The 21,356-nt window shown below is 31.5% G+C and overlaps 2 protein-coding genes across 2 annotated transcripts; both read right to left on the bottom strand.

Moving 5' to 3' along the window:
* Positions 1-1,186: 1,186 nt before the first annotated feature.
* LOC134698012 (uncharacterized) lies at positions 1,187-3,067 on the bottom strand. The gene has a single exon (XM_063560301.1). It carries the CDS (start codon positions 3,065-3,067, stop codon positions 1,187-1,189), a length of 1,881 nt encoding a protein of 626 aa, XP_063416371.1.
* Positions 3,068-15,152: 12,085 nt separating this feature from the next.
* On the bottom strand, positions 15,153-20,863 carry LOC134698011 (uncharacterized). The gene is made up of 2 exons (XM_063560300.1): positions 20,777-20,863; positions 15,153-17,111 (listed from the first exon to the last, which is right to left on the bottom strand). The coding sequence occupies exon 2, from the start codon at positions 17,100-17,102 to the stop codon at positions 15,153-15,155; it is 1,950 nt and encodes a 649-aa protein (XP_063416370.1). The 5' UTR covers positions 17,103-17,111; positions 20,777-20,863.
* Positions 20,864-21,356: the final 493 nt, after the last annotated feature.

Below are 21,356 nucleotides of genomic sequence, written 5' to 3'. Positions count from 1 at the left end.
AAAGAGAGAGGTTTGGCATGCCACAAAACCAGGTTTAACCCACCATTTTTTCCTTTAGAAATGCCCTGTAGCAAGTCAGGAATATGGCCAGTTATATTTTAGTTCGTTTTTGCGTGTGTTACATTTTAACGTTGTGTTTCCGTTGTGTCGTTTGTTTTCTCTTATTTTTGAGTGTGAATTCACATTACTATTAGACGTGTCACGGTACTTATCTGTCACAAATTCATGTATTTGGTTTTGATGTTATATTTGTTATTCTCATAGGATTTTGTCAAATGCTTATTCCGTTTCTGTGTGTGTTACATTTTAATGTTGTGTCGTTACTAAATAAAGTTTTGTACTTGTTCAGTGAAAATGAACCTCACACTATAGTCAAAGAAATGAACTAAAATTAAAACCATAACCAAGTCCAGCGGCTCATGAACTGGGACTGGCGGGAAAATGCAGCGGAGTTAAACATGTTTTGTGATATCTCAACCCTCCTCCTATATCTTCAGCCAATGAAGAATAAAAAAAAATATAGCAATACGCACAGTATCGAATTTAACAGAAGAGTCTGATGTCAGAACAAATAATAAAAAAAATTCGCAAAATGACAATGATACATAAATTAACAAAGGACAACCGGCAGTTACTGACATGGCAGCTCCAGATCTCAATTAAACTGATCAAAAGATTATGTCTTCATCATGTGAAAATCAAGTACAATCCTTTTTGTAAAGGGTTTAGTATCATACCATCACAAAATATATGAGAAGAACATAACCCGTATCATGCTAACAACTAGTTTTACATAGATAGATTTTCGACAGCATTTGAAGGTATCTGTTAGTTTGATAGAACTTTCTATTTGAATTCATTCATAAGGGATTTGATTTATATTTCGATTTTCTTTGAAGATAAATCGAGAACACGCTTCAGATTCAACCTTATTATATCTTATTTTCATTCTAAATATTTTAATCTGAAATATGCCTTTAAACACGAGATGAACAATAATAAAGGCATGTTGAAGGATTTATTGTCAAAAATGTACTAACTGACAATGCATGACATGTAAAAAAAAAATCAAAGCAAACAAAAGTCAAACACCAATACATTTTGCAACATACAGAATACAATGAACAAGGATTGTGATATATTAGTCATAAAATGAACTGTTTACCTTCAAAGAAATGGTCCAATATTATCCTTTGTTTTTTACTTGATCATTTTTTTTAAATATGAATATAGAATGTCCCGAATTATTCACTACAAGAAGTTCATCGTTTTGTTGATCGTAGTCAATACTCATAGGGCGGTCAATGCCACTTGATTTCTCTATAGCTTCTGTGGCTAGTGAGAGGAGGGAATGTTTTACAAAAATTGTTTCATTTTCATAACATGAAACAAATAAGTTATTATCACGATCAGTTGTCAGCCCTTTCGGATTGCTTAAACCTTTCACAAGGTATTTATATCGTTTGTTGTTGGTAAGATTACAAACATGAATGCGTTTTATTTTCTCCTTAGCACCGAAAAGATTTCCCTGGTTGTCGACATGGAAATAAAATTCCCCTTTGATATTACTATTCTCTTTGACTTTTTTCCCAGAATCATTTACATACATCAGCCCTTCATTTATACAGTTGACTAATAGATTGTTTTCAAAATAAACAAGTCCTTTGCAGCTATCATTTAAATCAATGATGTTAATACAATGCCAATCATCTGTATCTATTACACAGACTTTCTTCACACCAATAAGAGTTACACCTATACGGTGGTCCTCCATAACTGCTATACTATAGGGTTTACCAAATAATTGAACTTGACCTTTTTTAAAACCATCTTTAGTGTACATCATACACCTGGGATTAGACGTTTCCGCTATAGCTATATGATACTTGTTTGGCATCAATTTTGCATCACTTATGAAAATATCTTTGTTCTTTTTTTCGATACGAAATGACTTCTTAAGGCAAAAGTTAAATTGTGAACTGTTTCCTGAATCGGCTGCAAAGGGAAGATGTGTAGTATGGGAAATACAGGATGACTTTAAAAATCCAACTTGCGTAGTCAAAGGCAGATTTGGTGAACTTGTTACAGGAGAAGTTAATAGTAATTTTGAAACTGGACTAGACATTTTCCAATTGAAAGCTTGTGATTCCAATTCCACAGCAGAAGACCCTGATTCGACCGTTTCTTTATTTGAATCCTCGCGATATGTGTCCGTCCCATTTTTTGGACCATGCAAATTCCTATTATTGTGACGTACATCTATACCATCTTTTGTTTTTACGTAAGACAGCTTGAAATCGGCAATACTTTGTAAATTGTGTTTTGGGTTAGTCTTATGGCTTTCGTTATAACCATCTTCAATATGTTTCAGATGCATAATCTTTAAATACTTCTGCCCTAAGGACAACGCAGGTTTTACTGAAGTATCTTTTATAACTTTGTACTGGTTAGCCGTATATTTTATTCTGGTATTAATATCTGTTAATCTTTTGTTTACTTCCAACATGTGATTTTGATATTTTTTATTCATTTCTTGCTCGACGTCATTTTGCAATAAATCTATGTGTTCATTAATGGCGGTTCTGGCATTCTTCAATTCTTTGATAAAATTAGTCTTAATAATCCCCAAATCTCTCAGATTCGACCTTTCATTATCAGCAAATGTTGTTAAGCGGGTTTTTCGTTCTCCGACAGTTAATAAGAGGTCCGTTGTGACGGTTTCCAATTTGTTGTCATCTACGACGTCATCAACCTTCTCAACGTCGCAACAATGTCTATGATATTGTCTTTTACAAAGAATGCAACATGGCTGCTCGTGTTTAATGCAAAAATATTCTACCGATATATCCCTATGCTCATGACAAAAAATCCAATCTTCATGTCCAAAACCAACAGACTCTGTCGACAGAGCGGACCCTTGCTCTATTTCGATCACGTTGTGATTTCTGCTCACTTTGAATGATTTGTGTTGAGATTTACAGCTATGACATAACGCTTCATCACATTCGGTACACCAACATTTTGCAGATGAATGCCGGTTCTGTTTACGACATGGCTGACATTCCATTATCTATAACAAGAAAAAAATAAATTAAGTGGGCATTAATCAGATTACCAATGTTAAATATTAGCTTACTGTCTTTGAAAATATCTCTAAACTATTCTCAGATGTTGTTAAGCAATACTTACCTTTAACGAAGTTTGACGGAATTGAAAGACGTATTGATGAAAAACACGTATGAAGACTGTTTACCTCCTTACTGAACGACGAAGGAAGTCACAACTGCCGTCTTGCCACAACTTTTTGGAATTTTGGATCCTCAATGCTCTTCAACTTTGTACTTGTTTGGCATTATAAATATTTTGATATGAGCGTCACTGATGAGTCTTATGAAGACGAAACTCACGTCTTGCGTACTAAATTATAATCATGGTACCTTTAATAACTATTCACACAACTGGGTCGATGCCGCTTTTGGTGGACGTTCCGCCCCCGAGGGTATTACCAGCCCAGTAGTCAACATTTCGGTTATGACATGAATATCAATAATGTGGTCATTTTTATAAATTAAATGTTAACAAAACTTTCCCAAAAAAAAATTAAGGATTATCTTATCCCAGGCATAAATTACCTAACCCGTATTTCGCACAACTTTTTGGAATTTTAGATCGTCAATGCTTGTCAACTTTGTACTTGTTTGGCTTTATAATTAATATGATATGAGCGTCACTGATGAGTCTTATGTAGACGAAACGCGCGTCTGACGTACTAAATTATAATCCTGGTACCTTTGATAACTATTGGACAGGATATAAAACCACCATATAATAGTGCGTCACATCAGTTTACATACTAAAAACTATAACTTAACAGTTTAGAAATCACTGGAACAATCACAGATACTGTTGGAATGATTGGAACTTTCCATTTAACTTGCATAATGACTCCAGAATAATCCTACGAAAAGATGCGTTATTCAAACTTCTACATTTTTCCAGAAACTTCTGTTATAGTTCTCTAGGACTCTCCATTTATAGAATGTTCTAGAGATTTCCGTGACAACCATATATATACAGAAACTAAAGTTAAACTTTCAGACTTAGACATCGATAGACATTAGTGTAATTTTCACAGCATTTGGATTGACACTTTTATTCTTCAAACTACATCATACTTGATTGTGACTTCAGTATGGAAGTAATTTTCTGATTGTATTCCGAGAAGAGTTCCGGATACAGATAAAGATAAAGAGTGGGCTCATGTTTTGACAGTTAAATTGTCAGTAATATTTGTGTTATACTTCTTGTAAACTTTTGTAAAATAAATATTGTTAAATTTTATTATTGATTTGTGTCTTTTGTTGGCTACAATATAAAGGTGATTTTCTGACCGTAACACTTTTCAGAAAACAAATTCTGAGTCATAAACATATATATTGGGTTTTTTTCATATTTCTATGAGACATTTTGAAAGCGTATGTTTTATTTCATGGTAACAAAAGCTTGCACACCAAAATGAAGGGGTTAAAATTTTACTCGACTGTTTTAATTCAAGTGATAGTTTTTATCTTATATACAATGTAGTCTCTTTATTTGACAGGACAAAACTTCACTCTTGCCAATTAATTCTTTATCTAAAAGTAAATTTAAATTAAATGCAGTTTTAAAGGTCCAAATTCAACAAAGACTTAAAGAAACTATGGTGGTATTACACATATCATCGAAATGCAGCCTTGACCTTGAATGTACTTTCATTCGTTAAAATTTTATACTATTGTAGTGAAAAATAGCAAAAATAAGTTATACTGAGTGAGTTGAGTCTCAAAAACCCATTTATGGAGAATTTGCCGTGAAATAAAACTCAGCCATGAATATTAGTAGACAGCCAAACTCAGTGTTTTGATGATTTTTTTCTGAGTTTTCTTCTGCTTCCCTATATCTTGCTTTAATAGGAAACTTTTTCCTAAATAATACTCTGATGAATATACAGCTATAAGGAAATGAAATTATGTTTAAAGCAGTAACTGAAAAAAAATATTCACTTTAAAGGAAGCAATTTTTTGTCCTTCTCTTTGGTTCAGCGGATATTTTGTATTTGTATATATTTTACACCGATCGTTTGTGAGGTGTAAAATATTGTCAAATACAATGCCTACCTAATCCAATAAACAAATAAATGTCAATATTGTATAGCGCCATATGCATCATTAAGTCAATATTGGAGCTGTTTATGGTTTGTTGTTTGGTGTGAGGAAAGGCTCCGTGCTGTAGGCGTTACTTTGACCTACAATGGTTTACTTATTGAAAATTATGACTTGGATGGAGAGTTATTTCATTGGCACTCATACCACATCTGCTTATATTTTTTATTAGAATGAAATAAAAAAAACATGAATATAAACAGTAAAATTGTGTACATGTGTCAGACACATCTGATGCTAGTTAGAACACGGGTTTGTTGATGTCATAATAGAATAAGAGAAATGAACACCTGTATATTCAAGGTACATGTATGTTAATTTAATTTTTTTTTAAATACCACAATATGTTAAACAAGAAAATACGTAATTTGGGAAAAAAAATTGAGATATTTACCTTACTTTATATATTTATGGTTTAATTCTACTGAAAAAGCAATCACCGAAATACTTTAATGATCGCCAAGCTTCCCCCTTCCCTTAAACAATAGCAGGTAGTAAGTGTATGTCGCATTTCACAATGAAACAGTGGAATATATCCAAAAGGCATCTGATGACCAAATGATTAATGTGCTACAATACGTGGCTTTGACTCCATATGTCTCTTTAATTGAAATAAGCAGATACGAAATAGTATAGAGAACAAATACTTCTTTAACTAAGCTAGATTATTCAACATGTTGACATTCAGTGAAACTGCAAAAGAAAATCATACTTTCTGGGATCTTTCATGGTTGAAAGTATCCCAATACTATCCCTCTTTCTCATCAAATGAAGAAATAAAAAAATAAAAACAAACAACAAAATATAGCAAACAAAGAAAAAAAACTAAATTATTTACCGCGAACCCCACCTTAATCATAAGTTTATTCAAGTTATTGCATAGGCTTCAACTCGTACTTGTCAAATCAAATGAAAAGTAGTATTATGAAATCTTACAATCTAGAGAAAAAAGGCGGGATTGTTGATGCAATTGAAATACATCAGTGGTCATCTCTGACCAGGGATGGGGTCGACTCTTTTAAATGTAATCGATTACATTACAAATACACCTTACTTCAAATGTAATCGGACGCAAGAAGTTGATAAATGTGTTGTTCCTAATTTTTACATCAGATTACTTTTCTTTAAAGTAATAATGATTACTTAGGATTACTTATAATAACGTCCAAAATTGAATTTCAACTTTTTATACTCATGAAAAAGCTAATTTGTGTGATTTCTATTCAGCCTTAGTTCATTCATCTTATTTAAAAGAACTTAGACAAGTACTGTGTAATATGTCTCGGTTAATGTATAGAAAGGTATATAATATTAAACTTAGAGCAAGGGGCTTGCCCCCGAGCTCTTAGTTTCATATTATATACCTTTCTATACATTATTCAATTTAGCACATATTTACAACTTGAGTAATCCTGTAATAAGTCTATTGATTTGTTTTTATTGACTAGATGTAGCTCATTTACGTAGTTTTGTAAATCTACTCACTATAATATCATTGTAAAAATGAGATTTCAAAAGGCCCTTGACTTTAGAATGAAAAGAAGGTAGCTGCTGGTGTAAGTATGTTTATTGATATAAAGCGGTGTTTTACTATACATGTACTTATTTTCATGGTAAGATGGCTAAATAAATTGACCAAAAGCAGAAAATTCTCAAATTGCAGCGAACGCTTTACCTTCATGAAAACATTTTTTAATCTCACATAAAATTTAAAACTATATTAAAAATACTTTTGAATGAGTACAAACAGTTGTACACCTTCCCATATCTTTGGTTGAGACACCTTTTAAAAATGCCAGGAGCTGCCCCTGGTATGTACCCATAAGAAGTCTAGTGGATAATTTACATGCATGAAATATTTGTCACTGGACATTCGGCAACCAATAATTAACCAATTTATGACGAAGTATATCAAATTGCTTTATAAATAATTTCCCTTCAAAAGATTCATGGTTGACTCTTTTTGTGTACAAAGTAATTGCATGGAAGATAAAAAAGGATTACACATTTTAGATGGAATTGTACTTTAATCAAGGTATACATAACCATAATTGCTACTCTTTATTTTAATGAAAGAAACTTTTAATTGTCATATAGGTTTTTAGATTAAAAGATTGATTAGTAGGATGTTAAACATCTGTTTGAAAACTAATAACAAACTATTTAGTTATATTTGGAACACAGAATTTATTTCAAAATAGCCAGTAGCAATTTATTTGTCTAATATCTTGATTACGATACAATGAAATCTTACCCTTGTGGTCATTCATGAATAGTTACTTAGTACACGGAAAAAGTATGTACTATGAAAATTAGAAGGCAAATTCAAGCAATTTGATTGGACGAGAAGTTGTAAGTATATGCTAAGTGAAAAGTTAGATAGCATAGACAAGTGTCCTTTCTCTATGTAAAAGATATAACTTTGTTTTTTTCAACAAATTTAAACCAACTGCCCAATTAACAAAAAAAGCTGAATAAATAATAAAAAAAATAATAAAGTAACTTGTATTGTCTTTGGGGGTTAACATAATTGACACACCCATAAATGTTTTACAGGTGTAAATCACTACTTTCATTTCTTATTAACAAACAATTGATGAGCTTGGGTATAAAACTTTTATTGTATTAATTGCAATATCAATAAAGTTATAAGTGGTTTATTGTCACTTTATTTATATAATTGTATAAAAAGAGTTAATACTTGATGTAATTAGAAAGCACGTATTAAAATATTTATGGACATTTTTTTTATTCAAGTTATCAAAAAATGAAATCTGGTTTTTAATTCCTTTTGAAATAAGAGGGCTCGTTATGTCGACCATCAAAGTCAAATTGGAACTAAAATTTGTCTGCATTTAATTTTCAATGTAGTTATGTCAAAATATTGGGCAAACTTATATGAAATTGGAGTTAATATCAGAAGTGTTGAATCAAGGAACAAAAATACTTTCAAGGCATATTCTTCTGTTATAAGACTTCAATCTCAAAATAAAACCCTGGAAAGGTAAATTCTCTCAGTAAACTGTTAACAAAATAAAACACTTGTTTATACACAATTTCTTAAATAGATGATACGATTTATCACATTGAACAATGATCCATCATAGTTAATACTAGTTTCATGATTTTTCATTCTTGCTTTACAGTTTCTTATTTTCATATTGTCTATCAAAACCTATTTTCAAATATGAACAAGATTTGTAATCAGCAAGTAATCAGACGAATGTAATCTTAAAGTCATCTAAAAGTAATCGTAATTACACCTGTTATTTGCAATGAAATCGATTACATACGATTATTTGTAATACAAAATGGCATGATTACTGATTACATAGGACATGTAGAATAACACTGCAAAATGTAATCGATTACAGCTGAGTACGTTTACTGATTACGATTACTCCATATCCGTATCGGTATATCACATTATGATGATGCCGAAAACCTTCGAAAAGATAACTTCAATCTATCACTTGGAACTGTAACTTAGAAAGATTTATTGTGAACAGTAAATCTCAATTGGATTGCAGATATGATATATCACTAAAATGATCTTAAATAGGGGGAATATCAATTCCATATTGTTTGTTTTAATGGCGTTTTTTTTAATTATCAGTGTAAACATTTGATATGTCACAACAAAAATAACTTTGAGACCGCGAATAACGGTATACTAGTAATCTACTATCGTGTCCAAGATGTACCAGATGTCGATATCGTCTTTATCGGCAATGTCGACACAATATCGAATCGATATCTATTTTTGCTTAAGACATTCATAACAAACTCAGACATACCAGATGTCGATATATCGGAGACAGGGTATCATTTGTTTTTAATAAACACTGATATGTCTGATGTTACAATGGAAATTGCGATTGAGTTTACAGAAAACTTAATTGGAATAAAACCTGAGGAGTAAATGGACGCTAAGGAGAATAAATATGTTGTGCCCTTCAAAGAAACGATGACAGTTTAAGATGATAGTTTAAAAGGGAACAGATCTAATATAACACACATAATCATTTGTATATCGATTTGAATTTCTGTTTTGATAACTATTATGTTAAATATATATGAATACTAGACACGAAATAAAACCATTGAAATAAACAACTGAAAACGTTAATCTGTTACTAGATACGTTATTTAATCTAATATGAAAAAAAAATGATTTTAGAATAGAATTTTATTTAAAAAAAGTTAAGGATAATTTTTTTTTTAAATGGTAATATTAGAGACTACAACAGAGAAGAGCCATTTACCTGAATTTTTTTTTAGATGTAATGGATTTGGGCTAGGTTTCAGTAGCTGCTACTACTTTTAGACATGTACCATGTTTCTTTTGTGTTCTTTAATGTGATTAATGTTTGATATTATTTTGATGAGTTAGCCCTTTTAATTGATCGTAAATATGTCGTACTGTAAGACCTCTTTTTAGTGAAAAACGTGGGGAAGGGGGAAGGGTGGTGTTGTAGGTGGTTGAATGTTTGTCTTTAATAGATAACAGCAACTGTAATTCTATAAATGTATTTGTTGACAAGATTCTTTCCAAAAAATTTAAAAGAGCAAACTAAGAAGGAATTTTTCAAATGCTTATTTTGCAAGATAAACTAGGAAAAGTCTACACTTGCATAAAATGTTTGCAAAGTGAGCATATTAAGAGCAAAACATATGAACAAAGCGAAACAAAAATTCTGAATCAATATTGTTGCAACTTACACTTGTTTGAAAGGAAAACAAAGTTTTGAATTGAAAATACAACACATTACAAAGGGGTATCGACTATAGTTTGAGATGGGTTTAAGATGAATACAAGTTAAGTTCTTTACAAAGTAAAGAATAGATGCTAAACATAACAAAGAAAATTCAAATGTTGATGTCGAATTGATATATATATCGACGACATCGACAACATAATCAAAGGAATAGTTTGACACTTGTTTTTAATGTATTTAAAGTACAGAATTATTGCTTCACATTACGAGGGAAAATTTAAATGTAGATATATATCGTCGATATCAACACTAGTTTAAGATGCATGCAACGTTGAGGTTGAGGATTCAAAACATCAAATGAAGAGTGAAATTGGAATGTCGATATGGAGTCTACATCGTCGATATTATTGATATCAACACCTACATATTAACCAGGACAACTAAAAGTTAATAATGGAGTAGATGGACGGTAATTCATATAGTTATTACATGACCATCGATATCGAACGACAGATACAGATGAACCAGAATAACTGATGAAGTAAATGAATATGGTATATAATGATTAGGTCAATATCGATATCGATACGATATCGTTGATATCGTAACTACGTCGTGTTTCTGATCCTCGTTGTCTCAAAAACATTTGTGATATCTCAATTGATTTTCATTCAAAGGTAGAGATTCATCTTACATTAAATTGCAAAAATCACGATCTTCCATGCCTAAATGTGCTGTTTTTTTTCATAACAAAACATAACTTTTAATTAACCTTGGTCCAAGCGTTATTTTGTACTTCACGGAAATTGTCCTTAAAATAACAAAATGTATTTCGAAATAGTGAATTTTTTTTCTCAATTTTTCACAACAAAAATAAAATGTGTAGGATTTATAAATAAAAAGAAATATTCAGAACAAAATTTTAAATAATACTGTAGATTTCATATATTTATAATAACTATCTACCTTGCAGTGTATCCTACAAATATTATAACGCTGAATCTAATTTACAACCGTATTACAACATGCTTTACTGTATGACTCTTTATCTACTTTAAATTAATGATTATTGTCATGTTTTTATGTTTTTGAAACAGATGTTTATTGTGTTAATCAATGCTACAGACAAAATTAGATTTTTGTATGTAAGGCTCAAATTTCAAGTTAAATAAATATTTGAAATATATTTTTTATTTAAATGACATCTTTTAAAAATGAAATTATTCAATTACAGTTTTGCAATAACAAGCAAAGGTCAATTATTATTTTGTATTTTTTATATTGACGCTCGAACAAAAATCCGAGGGTATCAACAGCCCTGTAGTCAGCACTTCTGTGTTGACTTCAGTTATCATTGATATGTTCATAATTATAAATTAACTGTTAACAAAATTTTGATTTTTTTTAAATGCTAATGCTTTTCTACATCAGGAATAGATTACCTTTGCTGTATTTGGCAAAACTTTTAGGAATTTGTGGTCCTCAATGCTCTTCAACTTCGTGTTTTATTTGCATTTTAATTTTGTTTTAATTCGAGCGTCACTGATGAGTCTTTTGTAGACAAAACGCGCGTCTGGCGTTGATATAAAATTTCAATCCTAGTGTCTATGACGAGATTATTTAGCAGTTTAAATAACAGTTATAACATTGCGAATGGATATGTTTTAAAGAGACAACAACCCGACCAAAGTGCAGAAAATAGCCAAAGGCTTACCATGATTCTTCAACACAGAGTTAAACGTTTGCAGATAGAGTTCCCATAGTTACATAAGTCTATGTACACATTTGAATACTTGAAACCTGCCATGTGTATTAACCATAAACACTATATATTAAAAATTAATAGTTTGTGATAAGGTAACTTGAAACAAAGCAACAACAAAATGTCAAACATTGTTATTTTTGGTTATATTGAGGGTTGTAACCAGATTATGTTTCTATCTAAAAACTTAAATTGTATAATAATGTTCTGTTTTATCTTAAAATTGCAGTCCATGAATTATACCTTTAAAAAAACCACTGAAATACAACTAAAAAAACAACATGTTGTGTTGCTATACATCATACTTGTTTTTTTAGTCTATTGCTGTTGCACTACAATCTTAGGTTAAGCTGGTGGCGCGATTTAACAAGTTTAACCCTGCCACATTCTGTATGAACTTGTTCCCAAGACAGGAGCTTGTAACTCAGTGGATGATTTTTGTGCTGTTTTACATCTTTATTTTTCGTTTATTATTTTGTACATAAATTAGAATGTTAGTTTCCTTGTTTGAATTGTTTAACGGAGCCTTTAATAGCTGATTATGCCGTATAGGATCTGCTTGTTTGAATTGTTTAACGGAGCATTTAATAGCTGATTATGCCGTATAGGATCTGTTCCTTGTTGAAGGCTGTACGGTGACCTATATATTTTAATTTCTGTGTCATTTTGTCTATTTTGGAGAATTTTCACATTGGTAACCATACCACATCTTCTTTTTATATTAACGATATTTTTTTCGCAAAAGTCGCAATAATTTCTTATTATCCTTAAATGATATAAACTTCGAGGACTAATCCGGTCATGCTTGTCTGTCCTACTTAAACTTGATACATATAGTTATATAACAACATATAGAAAAACAAAATGCGTGCAGAATGTATTCTTATTTTGTCTTGATACACAAGTGTCCCATGTTGGTTTTTTTTGGGGGGGAAGGGGCTTGCAAATTCGAAATAAAATGTATCCCCCTACATGCTGTATGTGCATGTTCAAAGTGAGGACCCTGTAATTCAGTGCTGTCTATAATTTTTTTGCCAAGTTAACATTATCAGGACGCTATTTTCTCGTTTAAAGGATTAGACACTTTGTTATAACAGAACATTTTGACAACATTTTGTAGATTCGACATCGGTATGATTTCGCTCATTGTTACCCCAATCAGGGACTTTCTATACTAACGGGACTCGTCTCTATTGATTTTAACTTCTTACTAAGCAGCCTGTTTAAAGCTACCACCCCAAAAAATACTTAGTTTCGTATCTCTGATATACGAGGCTAGTAGTTATTTGCATATTTCAAAGTTTATTGTAATTATATAATTATTATTAGTTGTTGATATAAAATCTGATTAATAGCCACTTACGATGACAAAAAATATAAGATTTTGAAAGAATGATGAATTATTAAACTTGGAAGTAGCGTGTTAAAGAACATCCAAGTTGTGTAAAATGGTTTTCATCAAACAAGATGGCGGCTACTGAAAATTCAACGAACAAATACCTCAAAGTTCAAAGAATAATAACTAGAGGCTCTTTAGAGCCTGTGTCGCTCACCTTGGTCTATTTGCTTACATGTATTAAACAAAGGACACAGATGGATTCATGACAAAATTGTGTTTTGATGATGGTGATGTATTTGTAGATCTTACTTTACTGAACATTCTTGCTATTTACAATTTTCTCTATCTATAATAAACATGGCCCATTAGTAATAGAGGAAAATAGTTTGTAAAAATTTACAAAAATTTACCAAATATATGAAATTTGTTAAAAATTTACTATAAAGGGCAATAACTCCTTAAGGGGTCAACTGATCATTTTGGTCAAGTAAACTTATTTGTAGATCTTACTTTGCTGAACATTATTTCTGTTTACAGTTTATCTCTATCTATAATAGTATTCAAGATAATAACCAAAAACGGTAAAATTTCTTTGAAAATTACCAATTGGGGGTCAGCAACCCAACAACCCGTTGTCTAATTCATCTGAAAATTTCAGGGCAGACAAATATTGACTTGAAAAATATTTTAAACCTGTCAGATTTGCTCTAAATGCTTTTGTTTCAGAGTTATAAGCCAAAATCTATATTTTACCCCTATGTTCTATGTTTAGCCATTGCGGCCATCTTGGTTGGTTGGCTGGGTCACCGCACACATTTTTTAAACAAGATACCCTAATAAAAATTGTGGCTAAGTTTGGTTAAATTGTGCCCAGTAGTTTCAGAGGAGACAGTTTTTGTAAAAGATTACAAAAATTTACGAAAAATTAGTAAAAAATTACTATAAAGGCCAATAACTCCTGACTATTTTGGTCATGTTGACTTATTTGTAGATCTTACTTTGTTGAACATTATTGCTGTTTACAGTTTATCTCTATCTAAAATAGTATTCAAGATTATAACCAAAAACAGCAAAATTTCCTTAAAATTACCAATTCAGGGCAGCAACCTAACAACAGGTTGTCCGATTCATCTGCAAATTTCAGGGCAGATAGATCTTCACTTGATAAACAATTTTACCACATGTCAGATTTGCTCTAAATGCTTTGGTTTCAGAGTTATAAGCCAAAATCTACATTTGACCCCTATGCTTTATTTTTAGCCATGGCGGTCATCTTGTTTGGTTGGCCGGGTCCCCGGACACTTTTTTTTTAAACTAGATACTCCAATGATGATTGTGGCCAAGTTTGGTTAAATTTGGCCAAGTAGTTTCAAAGAAGAAAAAGTTAACGACGGCGACGGACGACGACGGCGACGGACGACGACGACGACGTACGACGGACGACGTACTACGGACGACGGACGCCAAGTGATGAGAATAGCTCACTTGGCTCTTTGGGCCAGGTGAGCTAAATATTTCCGAGAAATCTTTTATAATCGTCGTTATTATAAAAATAAATTTTGAATTTTGAAATCGAATTTTTCCTATAGAAAACGCGAATTAAGATAGTTAAAAAAAATGTTTTCAATTATTGTTGATAATTGCGTTGCATAATGTACAAGAAATTTTCGGTTTTTAAAGACATATTTTGGTTTGTCGTTCCTTACTTATTTACACATATTAAATCAAATCTTTACTTCCATGGTACGACAACAAGAAATACACTCTTTATAAAATGTAACAAATAATATCAAGACTAGAGATAACCGATGCTCTCGAACTACTTTTCATGACTTTGTTCATTCGAACTTCAACTAAAGCAGAAGTTGTTCCTATTGCAACTTGAAAAGGGGTCCCTAAAATTGAACGTAAACGGATATCGTACTTTTCCACTAACAGATTCAGATAAGCGAAGCATGTAACAGTTCATTGCTCACAATTTATAAATATAATGCCAAACTACAGTCAAATGTGATATGACAAATCAATGTATAAATTGGATTTTAAAATTTCCAAGATGTGGGTGAACAGGGTACACTCAGGATATTCAAGAGTAACTTTTTACACACAGCGAACGTAGAGCAAGAATATCGTTATCTAGTATCAAAAACCCTTCTACATTTCTTAAATATGAATATTGAATGTGCAGTGTTATTTACTACTAGAAGTTCGTCGCTTTGATGATTGTAGTCTAAACTCAATGGGCGATCAATGCCATCTGATCTCCCCAATACTACTACGGAACGTGGGTGACGCGACGGTTTAACAAAAATTGTGTCATTGTTATTACATGCAACAAACAAATTATTGTCTTTGTCGGTTGTCAGTCCTGTCGGATTATCTACACCGATGAAATTGTATATTAATCGTTTACTGGTTGCTAGATTGTAGACATGTATGCTTTCATCGTTCATCTTAGCAGAATACATATTTCCTCGACAATCGATATGACAGTATAAAGCCCCTTTAATGGCAATATTCTGTTTCACTATTTTTCCAGAATTGTTTATATACGTTAAACCTTTATTTGCACAGTTGGCTATAAGATTGCTTTCATAAAAGACTAGTCCTTCGCAATAGTCATGAACAGGAATGGTATTTATAATCTGCCATTTATCTGTGTCTATCACACATACCCTTTGCTTACTCGTAAGAGTTACACCTACGCAAATGATGTTTATTATTGCTATGCATTGTGGTGCACCATTAAGCCTGACTTGGCCCTTTTTCTGACCTTTTTTGTTGTAGATTATACACCTTGGATTGGACTTTTCTACAAAAGCTATGTCGTTCTTGTTCGGCATCCATTTTGCATCACTTATTGAAATATTTTTATTTTTTTTCTCAACACAAAAATTGTTAAATAGACTGAAATCGAATGACGAACGGTCTTCGACAGTATCCATGCATGAGATATTCGTTGTCTGTGTAACAGGAAATGGCGACAAACTCGTAACGGTTGATGTAGGTGGCAATTCTGCTCGCAAAGTAGTAGTTGTAGTCACAGGTAAGGGAGATGTTGTACCTGCAACGGAAGAAGTAACTTGTAATTCTAAAGCTGATGGCTCAAATTCAAAATTAGAATCTTTTGATTGGTTAAGTTCTAGTTCAATTACAGAGGAGCCCGATTCTAATTCATCTTCACTTTTATTTTCCTGATACTTTAACATATCGTTGTCTTTCCCTTGCAAAGTGCGTTTGATGCGCTCTACAGTTATACTATCACTAGTCTTCTGGTACGACAGTTTGTGATTAGCGATACCTTGTAGACTGCAATCATGATAGGTCTCATCACTTTCGGGAAAACCATCTTCCATGTGTTTTAGGCGTATAATCCTTAAATATTGTTGTCCTAATGACATATCAGATTGTTTTGTATCTACTACAATTTTGTGTTGGTCCGTTACATATTTTTTTCTGGCAGTAAGACTTGTTATTCTTTTGTTTATTTTCCTTGTTTCATTTCCATATTCTTTGTTTATTTCTTGCTCGATTTCATTTTGCAATAAATTTAGATGTTTATCAATGGCAGATCTTGTATTCTTTAGTTCTTCAATACAACTGTCCTTGATGATTTCTAAACCTCTAAAATTTGACCTCTCTTTATCTACAACTTTAGTTAAACGGCTTTTGCGTTCCTCGATTCCCAATAAGAGGTCTACTGTGGTAGTTGCTAGTTTAGCATCGTCTACTACGTCATCAACTTTCTCAACATCGCAACACTCAACATGGTATTGTCTTTTACAAAGAATGCAGCATGGCTTTTCGTGTTTAATACAGAAATATTCTAACGATTTATCGTGATGTTCATCACACATAACCAATTTGTGTTTTCCGACATCAACAAATTCATTCTCTGTACCTATTAACAAAGATGGTTCTTTTACTGCGATAGGCGGCAATTTTGACACGTTGTGATTTCTGCTCACTTTGAATGACATGTGTAGTGATTTACAGCTTTTACACAACGCTTCTTCACATTCGTCGCACCACAATTCTGCAGATGCATATTGACCTTGTTCACGACATGGTTGACACTGCATTATCTGAAACTAGATAAATAATAATCAGAATTATTCATTTGAACACTTATTTATGTCAGTCTTCTGTTTCAGAACGAATTATTTCTTCACTATTCACCATAGAATCGTTCGTTTCGAAACTCATGTCTGTAATAAATAAGTTTTAAGATTATTTTTTTAGAAAAAAAGAAGTGGGAAATAAAGCTAAGGTCTTTTGAATCTGTTTTATCAATGCCGATTGCACAAAATTGAATACATATATTCATGCAATAGAACTTGACTTTTAGCATCAAAATTTCAACGTAAAGCCATCAGATTTCTCATTTTATAGCTCGCTCACTGTATGGTATGGGTTTTTCTCATTGCAATAGTTCATATGGTAGCCTCTAACTGCTTACGTGCACGTCTTTGGACTCTGAAGGATAGTTTTCTCTTTGGCAATCATTCTATGTATCCTTATTTTTATACAGTGAATGTATGTTACTTATATTTTTTCTTGTGATTTAATTCAAGTTTAACTTTCTGTGTTCGTGAGTTTTTGTCATATTTTTTTTTATTAATATTTGTCCAATCGTGTTCCCAGTTGAGGTTAATACACACAACTATATGTGTTTTTCTGGTTTATGTTTTTGTAGGTCTCAAAGCAAACGTCTAAAATAGGTTGGTATTGCAGTAGTCGGAGGTGTCTTTAATCCTAGTTTGATCACGTTTAATTATGTTTCATAAACTCAAATTCTCAAATAGTATTCGTCCATCCGTTAAACGTCCTCACTGCACTCTTTTGATTGTAAACGGTGTTTTTCATAAGGAAAGGGTGTATCAATTAGTTGTTTGATTGAGGCATCTGCTGTCCATCGAAAGCTAGTGGTGTTTTGCATTGTTGTATACAGCAACAATGAACAAACATTTTTGTCGAGATGTACAAATGTCAAATGCATTATTGAAATATGTTGTTATTAGTTTTACTCCGGTTATAGAATGTAAATGCCTATCAGCAGCCCTTTAAGCGCAGTACTTCGGTACATACTTGAAAAGATTTATATTGTTTTATGACATTTGCAGCAATTTAATTATTTAAAACTGACGAATAGCTTTAAAGATGCTAAGAAGACGTTGCTTCTTTAAATATGTTTTAGATGAATTAAAATTGGCCTCCCCTTTCAGTCCCTTTATGTCAAAGATATATCATTGTGTATCTATACATTTCAACATCCTCTGGGTTTTTTTTAAATCTGAAGGTATGAGCCTTCCACTCGAAGGTAAATGTATAAAAGCGATTCGAAAACACGAAATTTATGAAACATGATTGTTATTAATGAATACCATCTTCATTTCGTTGATTATTATGATATATCTTCTCACAAGCAGATATATTTGCTTCGTTTTTGTCGTGATATCACAGACATCATTTATCTGTAAATTGTTTTTAGACTCAATTTGTTACGCGTCAAAGAAAAGAACGAAACCAACAATTATCATAAATGAATTGTATTCTTAAAAATAATCAAATGAGTATCTTACAATCATTATGGTTACAAAATCCTAATTATGTATACTGTATATATAGATTTAAAAATCGGAATATAATTTTTTTTATTTACATTTGTATTTAGTGATAGATGCAGTCAACAATTTTTCCGTTGCCGATATACATGTATAAAAAAGTTTTTTTCTTCAATTTTCAAAATTCCTATTGTTTATCTTCAAAAAGATATATATTAAGGACTTTTTCATGTACAATTTGCTTTCTATACCATAACACAAGTATAACATGATAAAAGCAAATTACAATATCTTTAATTTCGATAGCAAACAAATGTTTGTAAAACACGAATTAACCCTTAGTGAATGTTATAAACTAAGTGAAACCAACTTTCAAAAGATTGAATACAAGAAACTATTTTGCAAACTATTGTTAAAAATAGCAGTAACAATATCAGGTATGTGTTTAAAAGTTGGCAGTTAAATCTTCTCATTTACGTCAAGGACAATACATGAGTCATATTTTCAAATAATTAATATCATTAAAAGGCGAGTTCATTAAGGTACATAATTACCGATCGGTTGATTGTGATTGTATACGTATGCATTTGCACAAAATTGCTATATCGCGATGAAAGGTACAGAAGTAGTCGTAGCTCCTGTAGGTTGGCCGTGTCTTGATAAAATGGTGTAATACGTTACACGTAATTAGAAATTATATAAAAAAAATAATACGCGAATACCAAATGTCTCACCTGCTTATGTATTTCGAAAAGGAACCTAACTTTTAAAATGGACCCTAAATAAGTCGTAAATAAGATACTAGTTATATATTGTTAAACGTTTTATACATTCAGACCGAGATTACTTAAGACTAATGTCATAACAAATCTTGTTGTCACCTGATAACTTTTTATATATATATTTTCAGGAAGTAAAATGTTGATCAATATCGCATTAAAAAATAAAACTTACAAACCATTTGGAATATTTATCTCGACAGAGATAAAGAAATTATGTCTTCTTGCGCGATCCCATGAAAATTTGTTAGGATTACTTTATAGAATTGAAACCTAACGGTTTTGTAATAATAAAAAAAACATTAACGCAATATGACAAGTTATATATAATGTTTCTCAGATTCAATTTCCCCTCTGCAGTTCTAAATATAGCTTTATATATCAAAAAATTTAACCGTGTACTCGCTATTTTTTAAAGATATGAAGAGGACTTTTCAAAATGTTCAACTAGTGCATAAAAATAATCAGGAAGTAAAATGTTGATCAATATCGCATTAAAAAATAAAACTTACAAACCATTTGGAATATTTATCTCGACAGAGATAAAGAAATTATGCGATCCCATGAAAATTTGTTAGGATTACTTGATAGAATTGAAACCTAACGGTTTTTTAATAATAAAAAAAAACATTAACGCAATATGACAAGTTATATATAATGTTTCTCAGATTCAATTTCCTCTCTGCAGTTCTAAATATAGCTTTATATATCAAAAAAATTAACCGTGTACTCGCTATTTTTTAAAGATATGAAGAGGACTTTTCAAAATGTTCAACTAGTGCATAAAAATAATGTTATTACTACCACTTGGTTGCTACCTTTGGTGGTTGGTTGTTAGTCCCTGGTGGTATCATCAGCATAGTCGCCAACACTTTCGGCAATTGCATAAAACAAACGTGTATTGTGTTATTACAATTTGCGTGCTCTAATATTTTGACTTGCTTTATCAATTTGTACCTTTTGGTGAACAAGCTCTTAATTTTTTAATACTTTTTGGATTTTTAGTTAACTAAATATAACACAATAGAAAAATCAAAAACTAGTTGTGAAATGCAAGTTAATATCAAATTAGTGCACAGATATGCTTTAAATCAACAGAGGTATTTTGACTCTGATACCGTGCCTTACAGTTAACACAGTTCAAGTGTTGTGCATTAATATTTCTTCCGCCTATCAATATATTTGATAGATTACTGGTAAATTGACTTTATTTAGTCAATATTACTATTACCAATATCTTCTTGATCAGAAATGAATCATAAAAAATAGTTTTAATTAGCTTAAAATAAATTTTGGTAAAATGAGAACGGTTGTTTACCACTTTTCCACGTTAATTCACAGTGATTGTTCAAGTCACGCTTGAACTATATGGTTTAATTATAACAAATATACAAAGAATGAACATACACTCACGTTTTATTGAATGTTTAATGATAAAATGCCTGTCCATTTGGAAACTTATCTCTCCATTTTCGACTTTTCGTAGTCATAGTTGCAAACTATAAACACAACTCATATACGACAGCCCATGAACGGCCATGATTTGAAAACAAACTGATCTATTTCATTTTACTTTCGTTTTCCATTTACGGCTTTCGTATTTAGTTAATCTTTCGACCATCAAATCTATATTCAACTCCAGTGATGAAATCAAGAAAACTAACCGTTATCTAGAGGACATTTTTCGTTAAATAATCAAGAATTCTCTAATTATATTGCCGAATTTTACACAAAGGAACGTACATTAAATGAATCAATTACAAACGGTAACAACTGGTTTTTTTCCTATATTAAGATATTTTAGTTGGGACGATACTTGTTTAAACAATGATTTAGCCGCATCTAAGGGTGTTATATTTTCTTACTCCGTTGCTATGTCCTTGTCTGTAGTGACGTTGCTGAGAACAAAGAAAACGTAATATTTGTGTTACTGATTAATTATTAAGTCAAGGAATTTGAAACCACAAATATTTGAAATCTTTACTAAATGCTT

The sequence above is a fragment of the Mytilus trossulus genome, chromosome 14, assembly GCF_036588685.1.
Source record: "Mytilus trossulus isolate FHL-02 chromosome 14, PNRI_Mtr1.1.1.hap1, whole genome shotgun sequence".
Lineage (NCBI taxonomy): Eukaryota > Metazoa > Mollusca > Bivalvia > Mytilida > Mytilidae > Mytilus > Mytilus trossulus.
This window is presented reverse-complemented; position numbering and strand designations above follow the sequence as displayed.